The following is a 24,430-nucleotide window of genomic DNA, read 5'->3' on the forward strand; positions in this document are numbered from 1 at the left end:
TCCCAGAGTGCTAGGATTACAGGCGTGAGCCACCGCGCCCGGCCACCTGTGTGTATTCTTATATTTACCTCTGGCCCTGTTTCAAGTGCTTGCGCGTGACTACTGGCTACTGCGCTGACAGCCCGTCTTTAAATGAACTGGCTTCTTTTTAATTACATTTATTTTAAAAGGAAACATTACATCACAACCTGAAATTTTAAAAACTATCGAAATGAATTGCCATAGATAGAAGTACAAGAAACGTAACTGGGGGTAGAATAATGTTATAAAATCCTAAGCTATATGCTGTTGCCGTCTGAAGGTTCCAACCTGCAGCTCTCGGGCTCGCTGGGTGTCTGAGAGGTGTTAGACCTTTCTCTGACATAAGCAGAAAGTCTGCAGAGGGAATCACCTCCTCCCCAGACTGTCCTGTCCCTGAAGGTCCCTGCAGTTCCACCTTCATGCCCTGCTCCTGAGTGCGTTCCAGGGCAGGGGCAATGCACCCTTTCCTGGCTCCACATCTGGAGGTGAGGCATGTCCCCCCAGAGAGGGGCCCAGCCTCCAACCTTCCAGTTGGGCCTGTCATAACATGGTCATGTCTAGTGTCCAACCTACCCCGCCTCTGTTTCACATATGGGAAAACCGAGGCTCAGAGATGGGGGTGGGATGGGGGTTGCCTTGGGCTGCACAGCCGTCGAGGCAGACCCAGAGCCCAGGCCTCCTGACTCTCGGGCCAGTGCCTGTGTCATGCAGGGTGACAGCTGGGTAGTTCCTGAAGGGCACAGAGTCCTGATGTGCTGTACAGATTGCCATTCCCTGCTCGGGGCTGGTTCCTTGGGCTTAGCGGGAGGGAGGGAGGGAGGCTGCAGGCTCCTGGGGGGTTCCGGGGGCTTCCTGGGATGCAGGAAATGGCCAGAGCCATGTGTTCATTCAGCAGATGTCTGTAGGCCCCTGCAGGACACTCAGTGGTGCAGGTGATGCACCTGGCCTGGCCCTCCTTGAGGTCTTGGGTGGGAGTGGGGTGGGGGTGAGCGATATTAATGAAAATGATGCTCTGACCATTTATTTAAGACTGTGGGAAATGCCACAAAAAGGAAACCAGAAGCCTTCTGGGGACCTCTACTAGACTGGAGTCTTGAGGGCTTCCTGTAAAAAGTACCTTTGAGGCTCTGGGTGAAGCCTGGGGGCAGGGAGCGGCCTGGGGCTGGACCAGAGAGAAGGCCAGTGTGGACGAGTAGCAGGGAAGTGGGCGTGGCCGGCGCCGGAGGGCCAGGATAGGGCAGCGGCCAGGTTATGCGGGGCAGGTTTGGGGCGTGGGGAAGATGTTTTCTGGCTTGGGTTAAGGAGCACTTCAGGGCTCCAGGAAGCCATGGGCGGGCTTTAGCCTGGAAGAGATGAAAGGCATGATCGGGTTTGTACTTGGAAGGGTCTTTCTGGCTGCTTTGTGGGGAAGGGGATGGGAAGTCGAGGCAGTACCACGGGCCAGGAGAAGGCTGTGTCCCCCAAACCTGGGCTTATTTAACAGGCAGCTGGAACCCTCTAGACATGATTCCTGGAGTTTTTACAATCATCTGCTTGGCGGCCCTGGGGCCCGGCCCAGCAGAGGTCCCCTGGACCCCTTCATCCTCTGGGGGACTGTTGCAGCCACTCTCGGGAAAGGGGGTACGGGGGTGGGTGGCAGATATCAAAAATGGTTTCTGAATGGAAGCAGGATTCTTCTTCTCAGACCATGCCTGTGGAAGACCATTCAGACCCCCCCGAGGGGTCTGAGGAAGCTGCAGAGCCCCGAGCGAGCACACCAGGAGGTGAGGAGGCTGCTGGCCCTCCAGAGGGTTGTGGGTTGGGCAGGTGGGTGCAGGGTCCGCAGGTGATGTAGGCAGATATGGGATGATGGTTCTTGGTTTGGGGTGGAGGTCAGCCCAGGCCTCGTCTCCCAGAGCTCAGACACGCTCTATGTGGCATCTGTGTTCCCTCCCTCTCCTGCCTCCCCTCCAGACCAAGGTTCAACCCCCCGCCCAGATGACATCCCTAAGGAGAGACACACTCCGGCACCCGGGCCTGAGCCTTGTGAGGTGTCTGAGCCGCCAGCCAAGAGGATGAAGAGGTAACTGATGCCGAAAACCTACCCTGGGCCTGGTGCCTGTAGTCTCATTCCTGCAAAGGCCGGGGTGGGGTGGCGCAGGTGGCGCCCCATCAGTGGAGCTGGAGCAAGGAAAGGGCCTTGGCTTCTGGCTTGGAGGAAGGTCAGACTTATTCCTGCACCTTTCCTGGAGAGGCTCCAGGCCAGACTCTGGCGTCTTCCTTGGGACTGAGCCCCCAGGGGCCAGGCTGGGTAGCCGGGTTGGAGGGGTGAAGATGTTCACCTGGGACTGCAGAGGGTGGGTGGGGTTACAGGGCTAATTGGTTACATGTTAGCAAGTTGTGGGAGGTGAGAACAGTCCTCCCCCATTTACTGAGGTGAAACTGAGGCCCAGAGAGCCAAAGGTATTTGCCCAAATCCCCCAGCTTGTAATTGGTAGAGTTAGCATTGGAAACTGGGTCTTAGCCTTTCCTGGAAGCCCCTTGGCCTCTTGGAAAACATGACTTTGATTTTCTTTTGCTCCTTCCTAGCTCAGAGGAGCCAGCAGAGAACGGGCCTCCAGGGCAGCTACAGGCGAAGGTCCAGCCACAGGCCCGGATGACAGTACCGAAGCAGACACAGACACCAGAGCTGCTGCCTGAGCCCCTGGAAGCCCACGTGCTGCCACGATTCCAGCCACGAGTCCTGCAGATCCAGGCCCAGGTGCAACCACAGACTCAGCCACGGATGCTACCAGTGGACACCCAGGTGCAGCCAAAGCTGCAGAAGCAGGCACAAACACAGACCTCTCCAGAGCACTTCGTGCCACAGCAGAAGCAGGTGCTGCCAGAGCTGCAGCAGGAGGCTGAGCCACAGAAGCAGGTGCAGCCACAGCCGCATTCACAGCTCCCAAGGCAGGTGCAGCTGCAGCAGGAGGCAGAGCCACAGAAGCAGGTGCAGCCACAGGCGCAACCACAGCCGCATTCACAGCCCCCAAGGCAGGTGCAGCTGCAGCAGGAGGCTGAGCCACAGAAGCAGGTGCAGCCACAGCTGCATTCACAGCCCCCAAGGCAGGTGCAGCTGCAGCAGGAGGCTGAGCCACAGAAGCAGGTGCAGCCACAGGCACATTCGCAGCCCCCTGTACAGGTGCAGCTGCAACTGCAGAAACAGGCCCAGACACAGACGTATCCACAGGTACATACACAAGCACAGCCAGCGGTCCAGCCACGGGAGCAGCCACCAGAGCATCCCTCAGCGCAGGCGCCAGTGCAGCCACCAGAGCAGGTCCACGGGCAGCCTCAGACCCAGCCGCAGGAGTCAGTGCCGGCACCAGAGCGAGCACCAGTTCATGGCACAGTGCGGGAGATGCCGCCTGATACAGTAGAAGCCGGAGGAGGTAAGTGAGCACGGGCTCCCAGCCGGCTGGTGATAGGACGTCTCTGCCTGGGCCCTTCATTCCTCCCAGCGCACCCTGCAGCTGAGGGCTGGGCCTGGAACCCAGGTCCAAGGCCACCCACGCCAGGGGTTTCAAGGTCCTGGCTGTGGGCACAGAAGGCAGCTCTTGGGCCCAGGTCCCTCTGGGGCCAGGGTGGGAGGCGCACTTTGGGAAACGGAGCTCATCTTTCATTTCAGGCTTGGAGAAGGCCTCACCAGAGCCAGCGAGCACCCAGGCCTGCGTGGGAGAGAGCCGGGAGGAGGAGGCAGCCAGCGGCCTGGATGTGGGAGAATATGAAAAAAGAGCAAGAGAGATGCTAGGGGTGGGTCGAGGTGCTGATGTGGCAGCGGGAGGGCCACAGGGCCACCAGCGGGGTCGCCCCTTGCTGCTCCAGGTCACCTCAGGGCCCCGGGTGTTTCCCCACCTGTGAAATGGTGCAGCAGCCCTCTGCCTGGGGCGCGCGGGCAGACCGGACTGGGTTTGCTGGTGCTGGGGCTGTGCGGCACGCTCTTGCTCTTGGATTGCCCTGACGTGCCTTGCTTCAAAGACCTGGGGGTATTTCAAGTGACAGGCGTCCTTTCCCACCTGCCCATCCACACGCTAGAGCCCCCAGTCCCCTCACACGGTAACAGTGCTCTGGTGGAGAGCGCAGGGCGTGGATGCTGCTCTGTGGGGCTCGGGTCCCAGCTCAGCCTCAGAGCGAACGCACAGGCAAACCCATTCCCTGCTTGGGTCTTGGTTTCCCCATCTGTCACATGAGCGGGGGCAGGGTGGCCGTTAGAGTTAGGTGGGCCTGGCTTCCCATCCTCACTGTAATATGTTCTAGCCATGTGAGCCTGGGCAGTCACCTGACAGCTCAGAGCCTCAGTTTACCCGTCAGGAAGGTCTGATGAGGCAGTGCTCGCAGATACTTAGTGTGGGGCTGGACCTCCGTAAGTGCCCAGCTGGTGGAAATTCTGCTCCCGCTCCCGGTGCAGGTGTGGGGCGCCGGGGGCTCCCTGAAGGTCACCATCCTGCAGAGCAGCGACAGCCGGGCCTTTAGCACTGTACCCCTCATACCCGGGCCCCGCCCCGGCGACTCCAGCTCCACCACCTCTGTGGCAGCCAGTGCGCCCGCTAGGCAGGCCCTCCAGTTCTTCTGCTACATCTGCAAGGCCAACTGCACCAGCCAGCAGGTACTGCAAAGCCAGGCCGGGCGGGAGGGTGAGGCAGGGAGAGTTGAGGGTCTCCATGGGGTGCCCAGCGGGCCCTTCCCCCGGCTGCCTCAGGGGCTGCACTGGGCACTCGAGCGTTTGCACCAAAAACAGTTCCTGAGCAGCCAAGGAGGCAGGCTTTTGGAATCAGGAAGACCTGTTTCAAATTGGCTCTGAACAGCTGTGTGGGCCTCTGAATTCCACCCCCGTGCCTGAGTTTCCTTTCGCGTCAGATAAAGAAACATTTGGAATCCACCTCATTGGGTGGTTCTGGGGACTCGGCGCCTTGATGTTGGAGTCGTGAGCCCAGGCCTGGCCTGAGGTCGTCGTGAAGCCCAGGCAGTAATAATAACAGCAGCACACTTGTATTATTACTGCTACGGCTGTTGTTACCTCTGAACTCTGTGCCTTGCCTGAGCAGAGCCACGGAGGCGAGCCAGGCTGCTGTGTGCTCACCTGTGCCTGCGCAGCCTGCACAGGGCTGCTGTGAGAGAAATGCCTCCGGTGATGAGGCTGAGGCTGGAGTCTCCCTCCCCAGGCCCAGCCTTGCCCACCCTCCTTCCCTCCCATTGCAGGAGTTCCAGGACCACATGTCGGATGCTCAGCACCAGCAGCGGCTCGGGGAGATCCAGCACATGAGCCAGGCCTGCCTGTTGTCCCTGCTGCCCGTGCCGCGGGATGTCCTGGAGAGAGAGTCTGAGTGAGTGGGGGGTCGTGGAAGTTCTGTGCTGAGGGGTGGGCAGTCTCACGGACCAGGCTTGCCGTCTGCAAGGTCTGCCTTCAGGGTAAGCATTGCCCTTCCCACCCAGGCCCCTTCACACCAGTCACTGTGTGACCTTGAACCTCAGTTTTCCCCATCTGTGAAATGGCCTGGTGAGGGGTATAGTGCAGGAATTCACAACAGCCTCTCATGGCTCTATCCAGGCAGGAACAGTGTGACCACCGATGTGGGAGGGCGTAGGTCATGGCACAGACCTCTGTTCCGCTAGCATGTGTGCCAACCCCAGCCAAGGGGGCAGCATGGTGAGGATAATTGATCTTGTGGCTGAGGGTAGGGCTTCCTTGCGTTTCCCCCTCCCATTGTCATGGGGGCTTGGTTGATCAGCAACTTCAGTCCCCCTGGAGTCTGGGACTAGCTCTTGGGGTGAGAAGGCTTTCCGGGAAGCTAGAGGAGCTTTCAGGACCCCGTGGGCAGTCACGGAGGCCTACAGGGTCTGGGAGGTGTCATCAGAGCAGCAGGACAGTGTTGCCTTGGGCCACCTGGGGGATGTGACCTCTATCTTATAGAGCAGCTGCCTCTTAGCTCCTGTTCTCCTAGTTTTTTAAAGAAGAATCCAGAAATCCAGATTTGTATGTGAAATCTACTGATTTCAAAATGTTCACAACTATTTCAGAATTGAATCAAAACAAAACAAATCCTATGGAGGACAAATCGGACAGTCCCTTGAGTCACTGGTCAGGGACTCTGTCCTGAGTTTACAGAGGTAATGGTTTGAAGCTCCCCAAGTGGAGACAAAGGGATAGGAAAGGCTCTTGGTTGACCTCTGCTTGCACGTGACAGGGAGCCCCTTCTCTGCAGTGACTTTGAGAAGAGCTTCCTTAAGTGGTTTTATACTTAGGTGAAATAATCACAAACACAGGAAAAAGGTAACTCACAAAGATGTTCTTTGCAGTTAATATAATGATGAAAAAGTCTAATTGGAAATGATCTAAAATATCCAAAACGAGGGGATTGGTTGGATCAGTTAAGGCCTGTCCACTTGGTGGAGCAACCAATAAATAGGACACTTGCCACGCATTTATAATAATGCAGAAACATGAGGCAGTGTCAGGGCAAAACAGGATTCAAACTTGCACATGCAGAATGAGCTTGACTGTATAAAAATAGATACTGTGACACACAGGAAAACCAGCAGGACATGGGGCAGGCTGTTAACAAGCTTCAGGTGGGATTCATCGAGTGTCTCCCATCCAGTGACTTCTCCCGCCCCCCCACCCCCGCCAAGCCTTGAAGAATGTGACAGCCTTTCCAATAGGCTGCCCGTCCCTTTGTCACCCAGCACAGTCAGAAACTCTGGGCGGATCCCGAGCCGGCCCTGGGGATTCCAGGATGGGGTCCGGTGGGGCAGAGGGGGGATCAGGTCCTCCCAATCCATTGTGGGAAATGGTGTGGTAGTGGCACTTTGGATCCCCGAGGGGGCTTACTGGGATGGGGACAGCTCCAGGAATGGGTCAGGGTCAAGAAAAGCCCAGTGAAAGGCGGGGCATCTACACCGAAGGGTAAGTAGGAGTTCTCAAGGTCACATATCCTCAGTTGTGTCGCCATAATGGTGGCCTCTTGGACCTGCCAGTAGTGATTGGAGCCACACATCTGTCAGTGCCCAGCTGCACTGCAGTGTTAACAACAATTTGTAAAACAAAATAACCCTCGCCTTGGTCCCCGGCATGTGGACATTGATACCGTCCCCTCGTATCAGATGGGGTCTTCTGCAGTTGTGAGTGAGAGAAACTCTAATTTCTGTAAGACACTAATTGGCTCGAGCAAAAAGGAGCAGTGTTTCTGGTACATGCCACTGGCGAGGTGAAGACTGCAGCTGGATCCAGGGACAGCATTGTAGTGAAACAGCCTCTCTAAGAAATGCTGTCCCCTGGGCCTAGGTAGGCAAGGCCAACTCTAGCCCAGTCAACAGAGCGAGACCCTGTCTCAAAAAAAGAAAAAAGGATTTTTCTGAGGACAGTAAGTGTCCCTAAACCCTTAAACCTGGTACCCTTTTCTATATGGTTGATGTGCCTTTTTTGATTCTTAAAAAATTTTTCCTGATTATGAAAACAGTTTGTTCATTGTATAACATTTTGAAAATACAAGAACACAGACAAATAAAAATTGCCCATAACCCCATTGCCCAGAGATAAAGACTATCACATTTTGACCTAGCTTATCCCATGGTCCTTGCTGTGTTTATGCAATCTTTAAAACGATAAAAATTAGAATCATGGCACCTGACATACGTGAACACTTCCCATGTCTCTGAACAGCCCTCGACAACGGGGTTCTTACCAGGGCTCGTGCCATTTTGCAACATGTACAAGTTTTAATTTTATGTAATTTTTTCCTTTATGATTTCTAGCTTTGATGTTATATGTAGAAAGATCCTCCCCAACCCAGGATTATATAAATATGTATAAATAGTTGCCTTCCACTTTTTAAAGTAAATGGTTTTTTTTTTTTTTTTTTTTTGAGACAGAGTCTCACTATGTTACCCGGGCTAGAGTGCCATGGCATCCTAGCTCACAGCAACCTCAAACTCCTGGGCTCAAGTGATCCTCCTGCCTCAGCCTCCCGAGTAGCTGGGACTACAGGCATGCGCCACCATGCCCAGCTAATTTTTTCTATATATATTTTTTTAGTTGTCTGATTAATTTCTTTCTATTTTTAGTAGAGACGGGGTCTCGCTCTTGCTCAGGCTGGTTTCGAACTCCTGAGCTCAAACAATCCGCCCGCCTCGGCCTCCCAGAGTGCTAGGATTACAGGCGTGAGCCACCGCGCCCAGCCTAAAGTAAATGGTTTTGATGGGTATTTTTTTCAAGTGATCCTTCTGCCTCAGCCTCCTGAGTAGCTGGGCAGCATCACTCCCAGCTAATCTTTTTTTTTTTTTTAAGAATCAGGATCTCACTGTGTTGCCCAGGCTGGTCTTGAACTCCTGAGCTCAAGTGATCTCCCCGCCTCAGCCTCCCAAAGTGCTGGGATTACAGGCATGAGCCACCGCGCCCAGTCTGGTTTTGATTTTCACACCTGACTCTCTTGCAGTCCAGCTAGAATTTATTTTGAAGTAGGCAGAAGGTGGGAGCCAAAGGCTTTTCGTCTCCAAGTGGACAGCAAATTGTCCTGACATAACCTATTGTATAATCTATGCTTTTCAATGCCAATTTATCAGAAGCTGAATTCTCATCAATATTTGAACCTGTTTAGGACTTTCTGTTCTTTCCCATTGCTACACTGTCAGGCTGTGCATCACACTACCCAGTTTTCACTATTGTGCCTTGTGCTTTTAATTTTAATGGCTGGTATCCCAAATGCTTCTAAATTTCATCCCCCCTGCCCCAAAGTTTCCGTGGTTATTCTTGCTTGACTGTTCATTCAGATGACCCTCAGAACCATGTTGTTAAGTTTCAAAAAAGATCCCACTGGAATTGCAATTGGAATTGCGTTCCATTTATGGAGCAGTCTGGGAGGGCTGCTGTCTTTCCAACCAGAACATAGTGTCACATTGTACCCGTTTTGATTGTCATCATTCAGAGACCCTCCACCAAGGCGCTGGTGCAACACCTGCCAGCTCTACTACGTGGGGGACCTGATCCAACACCGCAGGACACAGGACCACAAGGTAGGAGGGCCGGCGTGCTGCGGAGGCACCTGCTGGGAAGGAAGGAGCCCCAGGTTGGGATCGGAAAGTAACTGTTGGTCTTTGTCTCTGCGTGACTGTATCTCACTGTGTGGTTTCTGGATACGTCAGTCACGTTTCTTCACCGGGCTTCAGGTTCCCCATCTGTCCCCTGCCATTCAGCCATGGAGCTCATGGGGGTCCTTTGGGTGGCTGCCCTTTTCCCTGCCTTTGCTCTGTGTCTGTCCTGTCTCTCCGTTGCCATCTGCCACCCCATCTCGTAGCCACCCACGCAGGAAAGAGATGTGTTTGTCTGTGTTCTGGTGCAGGGGAAGAGCACAGACGGGCTTGTCACAGACACGGCGGGGCCACAGAGGGAGGCGAGGTCTTGCCGGGCACTGCCTGGCTGCCAGTCAGGGGCCTTGCACCTGAGGACACCACCTGGCACCCACTTGGCCTGTTCTCCTTTCCCCAGATCGCCAAACAATCCCTGCGACCCTTCTGCACCGTTTGCAACCGCTACTTCAAGACTCCTCGAAAGTTCGTGGAGCACGTGAAGTCCCAGGGGCACAAGGACAAAGCTAAGGAGGTAATAACCCCAGCTCCCTCTGGGGACATGGGCCTAGAGAGGTAAAGAGGCTTGGCCAAGGCCACACAGCAAGCTGAGGTTTATCCCAGCCCAAACTCATAGCGGGTCTGGAGGGGTGGAGTGGGCAGGGCGTGGTGCCTGACTGCCCAGGGCCGAGCTGAGCCCCTGTCCACTCCCCGGGCAGCTGAAGACTCTGGAGAAGGAGATAGCCGGCCAAGATGAGGACCACTTCATCACGGTGGATGCCGTGGGATGCTTTGAGGGTGATGAAGAAGAGGAGGAGGAGGATGATGAAGAAGAAGAGATCGAGGTTGAGGAGGAATTCTGCAAGCAGGTGCTGGGCAGTGGGCATGGGAAGCAGGCTGGGGGCTGGACTCTCAGCCCAGGAGAGCCCTCGCCCCACCTCCCAGGGGCCAGGCACTGTGCTGGCATCGTGGGCACTAATGCATGCCGCAGTTTATTATTAACCTGGACTATCTTATATATGACCATGTGATTATGCATCATGATGACTACAGAATGGCAGTTAAAGTGTGCCAGGGCCTCGAAGCCTGGCTGAAAGTGTGACCTGTGTGGAGGAAGGGAAGGGCACCTGAGGCCCCAGGAACAGCGGCAGGAGAGGGACAGAGGTGGGAGACTGCGATGGTGCGGCTCGTGGTGGGGATGACATCAGCCGACATATTTTGAGCACTTACTGCATGCCAGGCGTGTGTACCAAGCACTGCCCAGCAGAACCTCACCAGATGGCTGGCAGGACGTGAGACTGCAGAGCCTGCGCCTTCAGCGCTGCAGCCGTGCGCCCTCCCACGCGCAAGGAGCTGGAGGCGCTTGGACTCTGCAGTTTCACAGTGTTTCCGGAGCACCTGTTCTGGGCCAGGTTCTGGGGCTGGACACAAGGACACGTGAGAACCAAGGCCTGGCCCTTGCCCTCACGGAGGTCGCCCCAGATACAGGACAGGGTGGCGAGGGGCCAGCCGGGGCTGCCGACGGGGTGTGGAAGGGCTGCAAGGGCAGCCCTAGTGCGAGGTCAGGGTGAGGCCCAGCTCTGGGACTCCATCGTGGCATGATGTCAGGCAAGCCACTTGGCCTCTCCGAGCCTCGGTTTCCTCTGCTCAGAAGTAACAATCCCACCTTAGGCTCTGAGGAAAGGCCAAAGCCCCAGGGCTCAGTCCTAGGAAGGGATCAGCACATGGGAGTGGTTGTCATTCTCAGAAGCCACATTTGTTTGCCTGGCGAGTGGTGGAGGGCACTGCTGGGCGTGGGAGGGCTGACATGGCCAGAGTCAGATGGCCTCATGCAGAAGGGGTCACATCCAGCAGGTGAGGAGCAGGCTCCTTGATCACCTGAAACCCACCTCCGCAGCACCAAGGTCACTGCAGTATCAGACAGGAACTCAGGGAGCTGGCAGGGCACTCAGGGTTAAGAGCATGAACTCTGGCTTGGGCTCACCAGGGTTCACTGCCCAGCTGCTCCATAAACCAGCTGTGTGACCCTGGGCAAGTGAGCCAATGTCCCTGGGCCTCAGCTTCTTATGTAAAATGGGATAGCCATAGAGAGTTGTTATGAGGATTCAGTGAGATGATGACGCATATGTGGGGCATATCTGGCATCGAATATGGCCACTGTGGGAACAGGAGGGCTTCCTGGAGGAGGGGGCTGATTGAGCAGACCTAGAAAGTACGGATGGGGAAGGGCACTCTGGGGGGCAGGATCAGCATGCGCAAAGGCTCAGAGAGTGCCACCCACAGCCTCCTGGAAATCAAGGGGATGGTGTGTCCAAGAGCATGGTGGGCTCCAGGCCCCTGACTGGCATCTGGGAGAGGTCTGGGGGAAGGCAGATCTGAAGCCCACCCTTGCACGTTTCCAGGTGAGATCCAGAGATATATCCATAGAGGAGTGGAAGGGCTCAGAGGCCTACAGCCCCAACACTGCGTACGGTAAGGCCCAGCCCTGAGCCCACCTGCAGGGGCTGCAGCCCTCAGACCCAGCCTCTAGGCCACCCCCAGATCCTAGCTGCAGCATTCTGACCAAGCAGCCTAGCCCCTGGTCCCTCCTCTGCTCCCACCAAGAGGGTAGGGCAGCAAGTGGGCCCTTAGAGAGGGTGGGACACCTGACTGGGACCAGGGATGTGAGCACAGACCCAGCCATCCTGCAGGTGTGGACTTCCTGGTGCCCGTGATGGGCTATGTCTGCCGTGTCTGCCACAAGTTCTACCACAGCAACTCCGGGGCACAGCTGTCCCACTGCAAGTCCTTGGCCCACTTTGAGAACCTGCAGGTGAGCTGGACGGCTCCTCCCATCCTCCCCTGCCTGGGATTCCGACTCTGAGCTGACGGCCCCTCCCTCTTTTACCTGGCCTTAGCCCCAAGCACTCTGCCCGCAGGAGCAGGGAGGGAATCTGAGCTGGGATGGGGCTGGGCTCTTTCTGTTATTGTTCTAGGGAGTGGGTACTGAGGGGCAGGCTGTTAGCTCCAGAGCCCTGGCCAGAGAGGCTGGGTGGTCACAGGGTCACACAGCTCATTGACACTGTCTCAGCTGGAGTGCAACATGTAGGGAAGAAGCCCTGACCTCACCTCACCCTTTGTGTCCAGAAATACAAGGCAGCCAAGAACCCCAGCCCCACCACCCGGCCCGTGAGCCGCCGGTGTGCCATCAACGCCCGGAACGCCTTGACTGCACTGTTCACCTCTGGCGGCCGCCCACCTGCCCAGCCCAGCACCCAAGGCACAGCCAAAGCCCCCAGCAAGGTGATGGCCCGACCCTCCCAGCCCCCACCACCGCGGCGCTCAAGCCGCCTCAAAACTTGATAGAGGGAGTGCCCGGGCCAGATCTGCTAATGCTTTTTAGGAGTCTGCGTGGAAACTGACACGGTTCATGTTTTTACTCAAAATCCAATAAAAGAAGGTAGTTTGGCTGTGCAGTCCCCACCAGCACTGCTGTCTGGGTGGATGGGGAAGGGGGACACCTCAGCCAGTTCTCAGCCTCTCTGCATGGTGTGGCGGCAGAACTGGAGGCTGAAGATGGGCTCCCTGGGACCAGGGACTCTACATCACAAGGCACTTCACCTCTGTGAGCCTCAGTTTCCCTCTTAATGTATCAGGGCTAGGAAAGTACCCTCAAGTAAGACCTTATTTAATCTTCACAATGACCCTAGGAGGCAGTCTTGTCCTTAACTTACAGATGGAGAAACTGAGGCCTGGCAAGGTCAAGTGACACGCTGAAGGCCATGCAGTGGTAAGTGGCCACGCTTTGAGCCTGGGCCTGAGCCCTGTGCTGGTCTGTCTCTCCAGCTGCACCCCGTGGAAGCTGAGATGCAGGAGCGGGGTCCTCACTGCTCAGGCCCTCTGGCTCTGAGTTCTCGGTTCACTACCAGGGTCTGCCCCCCGTTAGGACACCCCAAGATGAATCATCGGCAAATGGGCCTGGGCTGAGTTGGCTCTTCAGTTCTGCTATTTCCACCATTAGAGACAGACAGCAGACCAGCCCTGTTACTGGCCAGCCGTGGAGACAGGCCAGGAACGCAACGGCAATGCCAAGGAAGGGCAGTGCGCAGCACGTCCTGGTTACAGGCCCCAGTACCCAGAGTGAGAGCGTCACACAGGGTCACACAACATGTCTGACAGTCTCAGCCAGGCTGCTGGGCTGGGGAGCAGCTGCTGGCCAGAAATGCACCAGGTAGGGAGGAGGCCCCGACCTCACCTGCACCTTCTGTGTCCAGAAATACAGGGCGGCCGAGAACCCCCACCCCGCCACCCACTGGTGTGTGATCAGTGCCTGAGCACTCTGACTGCCCTGTCCCCCTCCAGCAGCCACTGGGGTCCTCATCCTGGCATAGAGGAGAGAAGCACACTGGTGTGGGAGACCCATTTAATGTGGACACTCAGGCCTGAGCAGAGTGGGGAGTACCCACGAGTGGGGCAGGCAGGCAAGTGGGTGGGGTGCAGGCCCACACCTGGCGTCAGGAGGGGAAGTCAGGCAGTGGAGGCTGGCCCAGGCAGGCCAACGGGAGTGCCGGCGGGGTGACCCAGGCAGGCAGACCCACCAAAGGCCAGCCTTTGAGAAGGTATCTAAGCCAGGGGGTGAGTGCCCAGGCCAGAGCCTGGCCCAAGGAGGCAGGGTTGGGGCCTGGTTGGGGGCTCCCGGAGCCTAGGGGCTGGCATCGCTGGGGGCCTCCCCGAGCTGCTGCTGGAACTCAAGGCGTGTCTGCCGGTTGGACTCCAGCAGCTCCTGGAGGCGGGCGTGGAGGTGGTCATTCTTCTCCTCCAGGTGGTCCAGACAGGAGTTGATCTGGTCCAACATGGAGTTGATGGCAGCATATTCTGGGAGGAAGGGGAAAGACAGAGTGAAGGTCCTGTGTCTCCTCGAGGCTCACAGACAACCCCTCCACTGTCTCCCAGCCTGCCTCCAAAAGGGCTTTGGGCAAGTCTCTACTCCTTCCTGAGCCTCAGTGTCACCATCTGGAAAATGGGTGGACACCAAAAGAGGAATGGCTTTGACAAATAATACCTTAGTACCTAGCACACCATCCATTTTTCTAGGGTTAGGGTGGTCAGCCAGTGTCCTACCAGGTGCCAAGTCTCCGCACTTCAGCAGCTGCCTAGAGGCCAAATTCCTGAGTCAGGCAATCAAGGCCTCTGTCCCCAGGCAGGCCCTATTCTCCAGCCCTTCTGGGGCGCCCTCTGCCCTCAGGATAAAGCACCCAGCAGACTCCCAGGCCCTGCTCCCCTCTCTGCCCCCACCTCCCGTGCCTTTTCCTTTCCTTTCTCACACCTGCTTTTGCCTACCTCAGGCCCTTTGAACGTGCTGTTGCCTCTGCCTGGAATGCGACAGGTCCTTCTGTCTTCCCTTCCTCCTCTTCTGGATGAGTCCCACTCATCCTTCAAGTCTCAGTAAGAATGTCACCATGGGAGTCCTCCCAGTGCCCCAGACCCAACCATGCCTCTATCCTCACCCCCAGCCCTCCCCTCAGGACTTTGTGCTGTGCTGCTTCGTGTGCTGGTCTGTGTCCCCCACTGACTATAAAGCTCCGTGAGCGGTGAATGGTCATGTTTGCTGCTGTCTCCCTGGTGCCCTCATTGTCACACAATAAGCATTTTTGAATGAATGAATGAGTGAATGAAGCCTCTGACTTTCCAGCCTCTCTGCCATTGCTCAACTGTCCCTGCTACCCAGAATGTCTCAACCACAACAACCCTTCAAGGACCAGCTCAAAATGCGTCCTCCAAGAAGTCCTCCCTGGTCTCCACTGGAAACCATCACTCCCTCCTCTACAGCCACTCCTGACCTGTCTCTCTCAGCAAGACAATGTCCCTTGGGACCCAAGGTCTGGGCCTGTGCCCACTGCAGGACCCAGTTCTGAGCCAGCCCATGACTCAGATACACTCGGCTGCCAGCTTGGAACCAATGGGGAAGTAGCTGGTGGAGGCTGGGCGAGGCCAGGGCCCAAGGAGTGCGTCTGGGATGTGGGTGTGAATGTGCCTGCGTTCTGGCCCCGAGATGGCCCCACTCACAGAGGACAGAGTCCTGGGAAATCTGCTGGATTTTAAAGTCCAACCCCCTTGTGGTATCGCTGGGGAAACCGAGGCTGAAGAAGGAAGGAACCTGCCCAGGGCCCTCCAGCCTCTGGTCACAGAGCCAAAACTCCGATTCTGGGATCAGGGCACTTGAGTTGAAGTTCCAGCTCTGCTCTGTCCCAGCAAGTTATTGTACCTTCCTGGAAAAGGGGGCTAAGAACTGGGTTGTTGTGAGGGTTCAGATACATCAAGAGCTCAGACAGGGTCTGGCCATAGCAAGTACTTAATAGATGGTCATTATCAGTATTTCACATTCTGTGTCACAGGACACAAGCTGTGTCTGGGATACCCTCCTACGCACTGTTCTGAGTCCTGTCTGCCAACAGCCACTCAATGTCATCTCCTGGGAGGCCCTTCCTGATGCTCCTACCATGGCTACCAGCAGTGACTATGCAGTGGCCCCTGTTCACCAGCATTGCCCAGTTCAAACTTAGCAGCCCCCAGCTACCCCCAGCGGGAGGCCTTCTACCTCTTTATTAAAAGCAGACCCTGGGTGATGAAAATGTTCTAAAACTATTGTGGTGATGGATGCAAAACTCTGTGAATGTATAAAAAGCTACTGAACTGTACAGTTTAAATGGGTAAACTGAATGTGAATTACAGCTCAATAAAGCTTTTAACTCAAAAAGAATCCTCCATACTTACCCTACATAGCCTGCCCTCTAAGCTGACACACCAGTCTTTACTACACCAAAGAGAATGGCAGTAACCACTTACTGAACACTTGCGTGCTGGAACCTGCTAAGCATTTTCCATTTATTTTTTCATTTAATCCCGACACATCCCAATGCAGGAGACAGTAATCATTATTCCTGCTTTATAGATGGGGAAACTGAGGCTGGAGGTGACAAGGGAGCTGAGGGTTCTCCACACTCTAGCCCTACACTCTTAAGCACGCAAGAGGCTGCTTTGTAAGCCGGTCACATTTGGCAAGGCTGCGAGGCCACACCTGCAAAGCCAGGTGGCCGGGGATGCTGACTCAGCAGAGCGCGCACCCACCGGGTGAGCCCCTCCCGCTAAGCCCAGCAGGCCAAGCTCGGCCCCGCCCCCGCAAGAGCCACGGTCCCCCCAGGAGCTGGAAGAGGCTGGAGCAAGTCCCAAACCCGTGAGTGTCCCTAAAGCTGCTTCAGTTTCCCCATCTGTAAAACAGGGCTGGCTCCCCACAGCTCCCCACTCACAGGTGCTCGCCCTGCATCCGAGACAGCACCTGCGACTCGGGATCCCAGAGCGGGGCGGCTCGGGGAGGACTCTTCGGTCCCTTCCCAGCCCCGAAGCCGGTCCAATTCCCCTTCCTAGCGAGGCAATCCTGTTAGAGCAAAAGGTCGCTTCAGCAGCCCCCTCGGGTCACCTGCTTCCCCGAAGCCATCGTCCTCGCCTTCCGCTCCCGCCTCCGCCGGCATGCTCAGGTCCCCGTTGGGGCCCGACATTGCAGGCTCGGGCGCCGCAGGGGCCGCGCGACGATGGAAGCGGCGACCGTCCTGCCGAGGGCCGGCGCCGGGCGGAAGGCGGAGGCGGCGGAGGGAACGCGGCCCGGAAGGGTGGAACGCAGCCGCGGATTTGTGCGGGGCGGCCGGGGCCCCGCCCCCGACCGGGGAGCCCCGCGGCCTGAGCTCCGCCCCGCCCCGGACCGGGCCCCGCCCCGCCCCAGACCCCGCCCCCGCTGCGGTCCCCCCGCACTGGCCTCGCAGTCGAGCCCCGCCCTCTCCCGCCCCTGCCCCAGGCGGTGAGTCCCCGCCGCGAGGCTCACGCTCCGGCGAGGGCTGGGCGGCCCCGCACCCCACTCTGCCCGTCCCGCCTCTCCCGCCCCTCCGTCTCCGAGACCTCCGGTGACTTCCAGTAACTCCTCTTAACAGCCCCCCTGAGAGTCACGACGGGTCTCCTCCTCCTCGCCTCCCCAGCCCCAGGGAAGGGGACCCACCGCCGCCGGCCCCTGTCCTTGGCCTTCCCGGTCTTTAGCGCCTCTCTTAGGGCTCGGTGGCTGCACCTACTGAGCCCTAATGGACGGCCAGACTCCAGCTCAGAGTAAGAGAATCGGGACAGTCCGTTTTAGGGTGAGCCCCTTAACCAGGGTGGGGGCGGAAGAGGAGACAAGGCTCCTCCTAGCCCTGCTCTTCTCGAGAGCCAGCCCGGACTGTGTCATGTTCCCAATGCAGAGGTTTGCTGCCCCCTCACACGGGTGCTGCCGTGGAGGATGGAGGTCTTTGGGCCACAGTGCTGCCAGCGCCGTCCCTCGAGAAAGGCTTCATGATAACCTGCCCAGCTGCCATCGTCCCTCCACGCCACTTACCAGCTAGGAGAGGGTGGCCTGCCCACAGTCACCCAGCCAGCAGTGTCATTCCTCGGTTAGACCCAGAGGTGTGATGCTGGCCAGGTGTCCAGCTGAGAGGCCCATGTCCCCCAGGGAAAAGGGCTCACTTACTGGGACTCCTGTAGCTGTAGTGTCCAGGAGGCCCCATGGCTGCAGCAGCCTGGTCCTGGTCTCACACCATTGTCTCTGAGGACAGGCCACCCTCAGCATAGGGGTCAGGGTTAGGGCGTGTGTCCTAGGTAGTGACAATGGGTAGAATCCTCTCCTGTCCCAGAAGCCTCCCCCTGAGGAGGGGAGAGGTGAGGTTGAGCCTACAGCCTGCTGTAAGGGTCACCACCTTGCAAGGGGAGGAGAGGCTGGGGAGGGAGTTCCTGTGTGTGGTACAGACCTGGGGAGGCTGCAGCTGTGGCCAATAGGGGGACAGGGGCTTGCCAGGCCTGACACAGGCCCAGCCAAATGACGAGTGCAGGCCTGGAGCCCTCGGGTCTCCTAGGAAGCCAGATTCCTGGCAGCACATGCCCCCCACCCCTCCCCTGGCCCTGGCTTCAGAATGCACCCCCAGGTGGTCAGGAGATCAGCACGAAGGGAGGTGTGGGGTGAGGGCAACACTCTGAATGGGGTCAGCGTGGACGTGGCCACCTACCCAATGGGCAAGCACTGGGCCCCAGGGGGCTGTCAGAGGGGCAGAGGACTGCCCCTGTGAGCCTCTCTGCCTGGAACAGCCTCAGGCTGTGCATGCCTCTGCCCCACCCTCTGTGCACCCCTCCTGCCCTCGCTGTGGCCTCCCAGCATCCACAGGGGTCTGGTGAGTTGTGGGAGGCTGGGCTGCTGCTTTGGGCCTTGTTGCTGGTGGCCGAGTGTGGGCATGATGTGTGGCCCCATCAGTATCTGTGTTGGACCGGGCACCTCAGGCAGGGGCATATGAGGGCTGCTGCTCTGGGGCCCAGCCCAGGGTCGCAGCAGGAGGGAGTGTGGTGTCAGTCAGCTGCAGCGGGGCTGCTGGTGATGACAGGGGCTCGCCCTTGCTCTGTAGCCCTAACATCCGGGTTCTATGGCCTTCATCCCTCGCTGGGGAGCTCAGGCCCTGGGAGTGATTCTGAGGTGAGCTCCCCTTGCCTTTCCCCTTCCCCATGGCCCAGGGGTCAAGAAGCAGCAGACAGGGGGCCTGGGGTCATGTGTTTATTCAGCAGGCAAGGTGGGGCTCCGTCAGCAGACTGATTGGACGGGCGGTACCGGGAGAGGGGTCTCCCAGCTCTCACTGGTGTTGGGGCTGGTGGGGCAGCTGGTGGCACCCTGGACAGGGGGACATGGGGGAGAAGGGCGGAGAGACAGGAGGCACCTGAGGAGGACACAGCGGAGGGAGGATGGCAGCAGTGCTGGGGGCAGGGGAGGAGAAAGGCAGGTCCGAGACCCCCACCCGCTGCACCCTGGCCCGCACCCTCCAGTCCCCTCCAGCCACACTCACTGTGCGCTCAGTCATCGATGCACTGGTCTGTGGGGGGAGAAAGTCCGTCAGAACAGGCCGGTGCGTGTGTGCGTGTGCATGCGAGCGAGAGATCCTGGCCTACCAGGACTTCGCACTGCCTGTGGGCAGCCCCCCACCCAGCTTGGCCCAGCTGTAAAAGATCTGGGGCTTCTCTTCAGGGATGGAGCAGCAGAGAGGCCAATGACGGGGCAAGGGGACGTGGGAGAAAGGCCCAGGGACAGGCAGCCCTGGGGGACACCGTTCATCCAGGGAGGCAAGTGAGGCCCAGCCCCATGGCCGCTCAGGCACCCAGGCCTCCCGCCTGTTTCCCTGCCGAGTCCCGGCAGCCCCTCAGCACTGGGGAGGCCAGTGGCTCTCTGAGTGGCCTGGCTGGAGGCTCCTGCCCAGGTCAGGCCCCCTGATGTCAAGGACATTGCCCAGGTCAGTGGTGAGCAAGACCCAGCATATAGAGAGGAGGTGGCCCAGGACACGGGGGCCTGGGAATGTGCGGGGAGGTGGCCCAGGGCAGTGAGAGTGGGGACACTTGGGCCCGGGTCTGCATCCTCATCTGGGCAGGCCCCAGCTAAACTGTCAGGGAGGAGCACTTGGGGCCTGGATCCCTGGAGGGAGCAGGATCTTCCTGAACCCAAAGTGGCTGCCAGAGAGCTCCTGGACTGTCCCCCCTCCAGTGGCTGAAGCAGCCAACCGAGTCTCCCCTCTCCCTCTTTCCCTGATGGGGTAGCATCAGGCCCAGACAGTCCCCATGTCCCCTCTTCCCAGCTGGCCATTACCGATTGGGACAGGGAAGATGATGTGGTCCTCCGTGAGGCCCAGAGATTTGGCGAAGCGGATGAAGTCCTCCTTCAGTTCAGGGGGCAGCTCCTTGGTTCTCCCTGTGGCCAAGGTGGCCAGTGAGTGGCCAGCGGACACTCCATCAATATTGTTGAGTGAGTAAACAAGGCCTCAGATCCCTTCCTTGCGGAGGGGCCCCCTCCCCCCAGGTGTGATCAGGAGCTGGGTCCCCCAGGGAGAGGGGGAGAACCCACCGTAGAGGGTGGTCTTGAAGTATTCCTGGTTCTTGGACACCTTCTTGAAGAACACTATGGCAAACTGGTTGTAGTTGGTGGCCACCACTCGCACGGTATAGCTCTGTATTCCAGGGTACCCTGCAGGTGTGGACAGCGAGGGGTCAGCCCTGCCCTGGCTGGGAGGAGGGAGCTGTCACTTTTCTCTCCAGCCCGTCAGCATGGACGTCTCCCTGCAGAACGGCACCTGTGTAAAGGGACTGGGGAAGTCCGTGCCCCTTCTAGGAGGACCCTGCCCCATGGAGCCCCAACCCCATGGCCCCGCCTCACTCAGGACTCACGGTTAATGTTGCCCAGGGTGAACTGGCCAGGCTGGGAGCTTGGGACAAAAGTTCTGATCCAGTATTCACAGTCCCCATTCCTGTGGGAGCATGAGATGGGCAGTGAGAGGGGACACAGTGCAGGCTTGGACTCCCTGGGCTGGGGTTGCAGCAGGACTTGGACACCCCGAGTCCAGCCCAAGCCATGACAGCCCATCCCCTCTACCCAGGGGCCGCCACCCCACCCAGCTGTGATGGGCCTGGGCCTTCCCCTCTGCGCCTTTCCCTGGCTGTACCTCCTGGGCCCTGACCTGGGTCACTGGACCCTGCTCAGGCCCTTCCCTCCCCCGGCTGCCTCCCTGGGTGGCAGTCCCCTCCCCCAGCGTCTATCCCAGCTCTTGCTGCTTCCCTCCCTACACCTCTCCTGGGGGATCTACCTGAGGTTCCAGTCTGCCGCATGCCACGTATGCCCCTAGCTCTTGGGCCAAACCAGCCCCCCAAGTCCCACCCTGCCCCCTGGCACCTCAGGGCTGAGCTCCCCAACCTGCCTTTCTTCTACTCCTTGGTCCACAAATGCTTCAACCCCCACCCGCCCAGCAGCCAGAGTGAGGGACCCACGGGAGCTGGGCTACTCCCTGCCCCACGTCCTCATTTGCCCACCCTGTCGTCTCCCACCTGTGACTTCCCAGCCCCACTTCCACTGGTCTCCCACCTTCCCAGGCTGTGCCCCACCATCTCTGCCCTGCTGCTCAGACCCACTCCTCATCACGTCCCTCCGGTGCTGATGTCTGAGGGCCATGCCAGCATGGCTGCCTGGCTCCTCCAGGCCGCTCAGTGGCCCTTGCTTGGGATGGCCCTGCTGATGTTGCTGCTTCTTGAAGACACAGCTCTGTCTGACTCGGAGTCCACCAGCCCCTGCCGTGAACACCCCTCGCCTCCTTCGGGGGCAGGTTGGCTTCCTTAAGGCCACCACCCCAGAAACCCTCGATGAAGGCCCTGAGGTTCCAGGCTGGAACTAGTGTCCCTCCTCCCATTGCAGGACACCCCTATTCCCTCCGTTTTGTTTTCTAATGACTGCGTATGTCTGTCCCCACTACCGTCCGTGTGTCTGAGCTGAAGTGACCCGTAAATATCGCTGTAACGAACAGAGGAAGGTGTGAACAAATAGATGGATTCAGTGCGGACAGTGGATGAATGACGGGTCTCTCAGCTTCTGTCACTCTTTGTTGGTGACGTTAGTCTGCCTCTCAGCCCCCTAGGAGGTGGCTCTCACCTGAGCAGGGTGGAGGTGACGTTGTAGCTGTGGTCTTTCAGCTGGTAGGTGGTGGCGTACATCGTAGACTGGCCTTGTTCTTCTTTGCTGACTGCGTTCCCTGCCAGGCCCACGACGTACCACTTCCCCTGGAACTGCAGGGGCTGCTGGTGAGCAGAGCCTGGGAATGGCCCCAGGAGCCACCCCTCTCGCTCTGCCCCTGCAGGCACCTCTGGGCAGCCTGGCCTGGAACCAGGAGTCCCTCTGGCTGGGCTTGCACTGATGGAGCTGGCCAGAGCCAGAGGATGTCAGGCTGGGAGGGAGGCCTGGGTGAGGAGGTAGCCTTGAGTCTGGCAGGGCTGGGGGCGACCGTGGGCAAGTAAGTGGCTGGTGGACCTTCCTGAGCCTCAGTTTCCTCATCTGTGCAGAGGGACTGAGGATGTTCCCACCTTGCATGGACAATGGGGATTGGGAGAGAGGAGGGTGTGCCTGGGGAGGTCTGCTCAGGTGACCCTGGGATGGCTGGGAACCGGGGCATGGGGTGTGGCTGCCATCAGGGGACCCGGGTGCAGGTGTGAGCTACAGCCTGGGCCCTGGACTCCCTGAGTCCTCCTATCCTGCCCAACGCTCCTCCTAAGTGTCTTGGCCTCTCCTCTCCTCTGCTCCCCCTCTTCCTCAGGCCCTCCCTGCAGGTGCCCTCCAGGCCCCTTACCTGGTCGTCCTGGAAGCCTGGCTGCAGAGGGACCCTGAGCAGGGGTGGGGCCGGGATCAGCTTTTGGGTGGAGTCCTGGGCCTGGGTGTGCAGGGCCCCCAGCAGGGTGAGGCCCAGCCACAGGAGACCTAGGGGCATGGTTTCAGGGCCGAGGAAGCGGTGCTCCAGGCAGCTGCTGGGCTGGCAGTGGTGGGAGAGGAGGGGAGTGAGGAGGCTAGCCCGGGGACCCTTTTTATGGGCTCATCCTAGGGCGGGGCGATTCATCCTTTGCCAAATCCGGGAAGGTGAGGCAATTGCCACGAGTCCTGCTGCAACACTTGGCAGGATTTCTGCCCCTTTCCGCCCCTGGGCAGGATTGTGCAAGTGCACGGACAGGAAGGCCTGGAGGGGAGGGCAGAGGGGACTCCCCAGAGCGACACACCTCTGCAGGGACAGGGGGTCCCTCTGTGCACTCTGTAGGGGATTCCCTTCCTCCGATGGGCCCCGCGTGTGGGCTAGTGGCCCCTGATCCAGAAGAGATGGCATCTCTGACCCCCAGCAGCCCCTGCTGCTCAGCCCCAGCCCGAGGTGGGATCCGTCCCTGCCCCATGCCCACTGAAAGCACAGAATGTCTCCTGCCAACAGATCATGTGCTGTTTCCTTGTTCTCGTAAGGGTCAGGGAAGGGTGAGGCAGCTGAGCATGGACAAGGAGGAACCGGAGCCCCATGCCAGGCCCTGGCACAGGGCGGGGAGCCCGAGAGGCTTCCCTGGGAATGCCCTGGCCTTGAGTCAGCCCCTCGCCTCCTCCACGCCCTGTTTGCAGGAGTGACGGCAGCAACACGGCCTCTCCTAGGAGGCAAGTGGGCAGAGCCCCTAAGCTGGGCACACGGGCCACAGATGTGGCTGCTCGACATAGCTAGGTGCTGAGGCTGCAGTCCCAGCTCATCATGGAGCCCTGGTGGGGGACGATGCAGGGCTCCCCTGCCCCGGGGGAGCAGGGCTGGTGGTGGTGGGTGAAAGCAGGCTGCATCCTGCTGATCTGGACACCAGATGGTTTGGGTCACCGGGAATGCCAGGATTTGACCTCATCCTTGAGAGGTCATCGAGACCATCCCCCTGTCTTTGGCCACAGCCTTAGGCTGCAGAGTCCAGCCTTGTCCTAGAGGGAAGCAGTTTTCTCACTGGGGGCCTGGCCAGCATCCTTGGGAGGCAGTGAGCCCTGTGCAGTGTCCCAGAGATGGCTCACCCACGAGGGTGCCAGATGCCTACGCTGAGGCTGGACTGAGGGTTCACTGGCCTCAGATGGGACTAACAGGGTTCGCTCTAATGACCTGCTGCTTGGGAACCCCAGGCTTAGGAAGCAGGGCCCTGAGGGAAAGGGCTTTGGAGGGGGTCCTGAGCTGGGGGTAGGGTGCAGCCTGGGCCTCCCTGAGGCCAGAGAGGCCCCCCATCCCCCTCCCCTCAGGCCCTCTCCGCTAATCTGGGTGATGAAAGGGTGGGAAGCAAAGATGAGCACAGTTGCAGGGAACAATGTTGCCACCAACGCCTGTCCCTGCAGAGGTGCCAGTGGCCACCCCGTCCCTCCAGAATCCCCTTTTCCCACCCCTCACCCCTGCTCTCAGCCCCAGAGGCTCCACCCCTGCTACTCTCTTTGACCTTAAAAAGCATCCTCAAGTCTGGCCAGGCCCGGTGGCTCATGCCTATAATCCCAGCACTTTGGGAGGTGGAGGTGGAAGGATCACTGGAAGTCAGGAGTTTGAGACCAGCCTGGGCAACATAGCGAGACCCTGTCTCCACCAAAAATACAATAATTAGTTGGGTGTGGTGGTACATGCCTTTAGTCCCACTCAGGAGGCTGAGGCAGGAGGATCACTTGAGCCCAGGACTTGAGGCTGCAGTGAGCTATGATGATGCCACTGCACTCCAGCCTGGGTGACAGCAAGATTCTGTCTCAAAAAAAAATCCCCAAAGAACCCTCAAGTCTGTAGCGACCGCAGCATGTAGGGGAGACTGTTGGTTGGAGCCCCAGAGAATTTTGAGCAGGGAAGGGGTACTGTTCTCTGGATCACTGAGGAGCCACTGGATGGAATATTCGTATTCCAGGTGCTGCAAGTCGGAGTCAGGGGGCAGAGTGGCTACTGCTCCCGGGGGCGGGGGC

General features: G+C 58.5%; 3 protein-coding genes across 6 annotated transcripts in view; 1 reads left to right on the forward strand and 2 right to left on the reverse strand.

Annotated features, from left to right (window-relative positions):
* Positions 1 to 12,557, forward strand: part of CIZ1 (CDKN1A interacting zinc finger protein 1) — an 18,041-nt gene extending 5,484 nt beyond the window's left edge. The window contains exons 5-17 of one of the 3 annotated variants that reach the window (XM_012639779.1): positions 1,691 to 1,784; positions 1,975 to 2,083; positions 2,590 to 3,076; positions 3,233 to 3,434; positions 3,671 to 3,795; positions 4,451 to 4,648; positions 5,242 to 5,366; positions 8,964 to 9,051; positions 9,524 to 9,637; positions 9,822 to 9,971; positions 11,505 to 11,574; positions 11,793 to 11,914; positions 12,229 to 12,557. In XM_012639779.1, coding sequence (XP_012495233.1) covers positions 1,691 to 1,784; positions 1,975 to 2,083; positions 2,590 to 3,076; positions 3,233 to 3,434; positions 3,671 to 3,795; positions 4,451 to 4,648; positions 5,242 to 5,366; positions 8,964 to 9,051; positions 9,524 to 9,637; positions 9,822 to 9,971; positions 11,505 to 11,574; positions 11,793 to 11,914; positions 12,229 to 12,444 — 2,100 coding nt within the window. In that variant the 3' untranslated portion in view covers positions 12,445 to 12,557. Of the gene's footprint in view, positions 1 to 1,690; positions 1,785 to 1,974; positions 2,084 to 2,589; positions 3,435 to 3,670; positions 3,796 to 4,450; positions 4,649 to 5,241; positions 5,367 to 8,963; positions 9,052 to 9,523; positions 9,638 to 9,821; positions 9,972 to 11,504; positions 11,575 to 11,792; positions 11,915 to 12,228 lie in introns of all 3 variants that reach the window. The other 2 variants (XM_012639777.1, XM_012639778.1) reach the window with 2 other exon arrangements.
* Positions 12,558 to 13,488: 931 nt separating this feature from the next.
* Positions 13,489 to 16,838, reverse strand: LOC105806652 (chromosome unknown open reading frame, human C9orf16). Its single transcript, XM_012639848.1, has 2 exons — positions 16,559 to 16,838; positions 13,489 to 13,956 (listed from the first exon to the last, which is right to left on the reverse strand). The coding sequence occupies exons 1-2, from the start codon at positions 16,635 to 16,637 to the stop codon at positions 13,784 to 13,786; spliced, it is 252 nt and encodes an 83-aa protein (XP_012495302.1). The 5' UTR covers positions 16,638 to 16,838; the 3' UTR covers positions 13,489 to 13,783.
* Positions 16,839 to 18,681: 1,843 nt separating this feature from the next.
* Positions 18,682 to 22,502, reverse strand: LCN2 (lipocalin 2). 2 transcript variants are annotated; one of them, XM_012639847.1, is made up of 7 exons: positions 22,293 to 22,502; positions 21,602 to 21,735; positions 20,350 to 20,429; positions 20,030 to 20,149; positions 19,775 to 19,876; positions 18,984 to 19,010; positions 18,682 to 18,811 (listed from the first exon to the last, which is right to left on the reverse strand). In XM_012639847.1, exons 1-6 carry the CDS (start codon positions 22,428 to 22,430, stop codon positions 18,991 to 18,993), a joined length of 594 nt encoding a protein of 197 aa, XP_012495301.1. In that variant the 5' UTR covers positions 22,431 to 22,502; the 3' UTR covers positions 18,682 to 18,811; positions 18,984 to 18,990. The 2 variants fall into 2 exon arrangements, with proteins under 2 accessions (XP_012495301.1, XP_012495300.1); XM_012639846.1 differs by having other exon boundaries at positions 18,682 to 18,857.
* Between the last annotated feature and the right edge of the window lie 1,928 nt (positions 22,503 to 24,430).

The sequence above is a fragment of the Propithecus coquereli genome, unplaced genomic scaffold (assembly GCF_000956105.1).
Source record: "Propithecus coquereli isolate 6110/MARCELLA unplaced genomic scaffold, Pcoq_1.0 Scaffold142, whole genome shotgun sequence".
In the NCBI taxonomy this organism is placed as follows: Eukaryota; Metazoa; Chordata; class Mammalia; order Primates; family Indriidae; genus Propithecus; species Propithecus coquereli.

Excerpts from the sequence above, each read along its gene's own strand:
- LOC105806652 (XM_012639848.1), bottom strand. The coding sequence starts at position 16,637 with ATGTCGGGCCCCAACGGGGACCTGAGCATGCCGGCGGAGGCGGGAGCG. Across the intron at positions 13,957-16,558 it reads CGATGGCTTCGGGGAAGCAG|AATATGCTGCCATCAACTCC; the intron begins GTGACCCGAGGG and ends CCTTCCTCCCAG.
- LCN2 (XM_012639847.1), bottom strand. The coding sequence starts at position 22,430 with ATGCCCCTAGGTCTCCTGTGGCTGGGCCTCACCCTGCTGGGGGCCCTG. Across the intron at positions 20,430-21,601 it reads GTCACCTCCACCCTGCTCAG|GAATGGGGACTGTGAATACT; the intron begins GTGAGAGCCACC and ends ATGCTCCCACAG. Across the intron at positions 19,011-19,774 it reads CATCTTCCCTGTCCCAATCG|ACCAGTGCATCGATGACTGA; the intron begins GTAATGGCCAGC and ends CTCCCCCCACAG.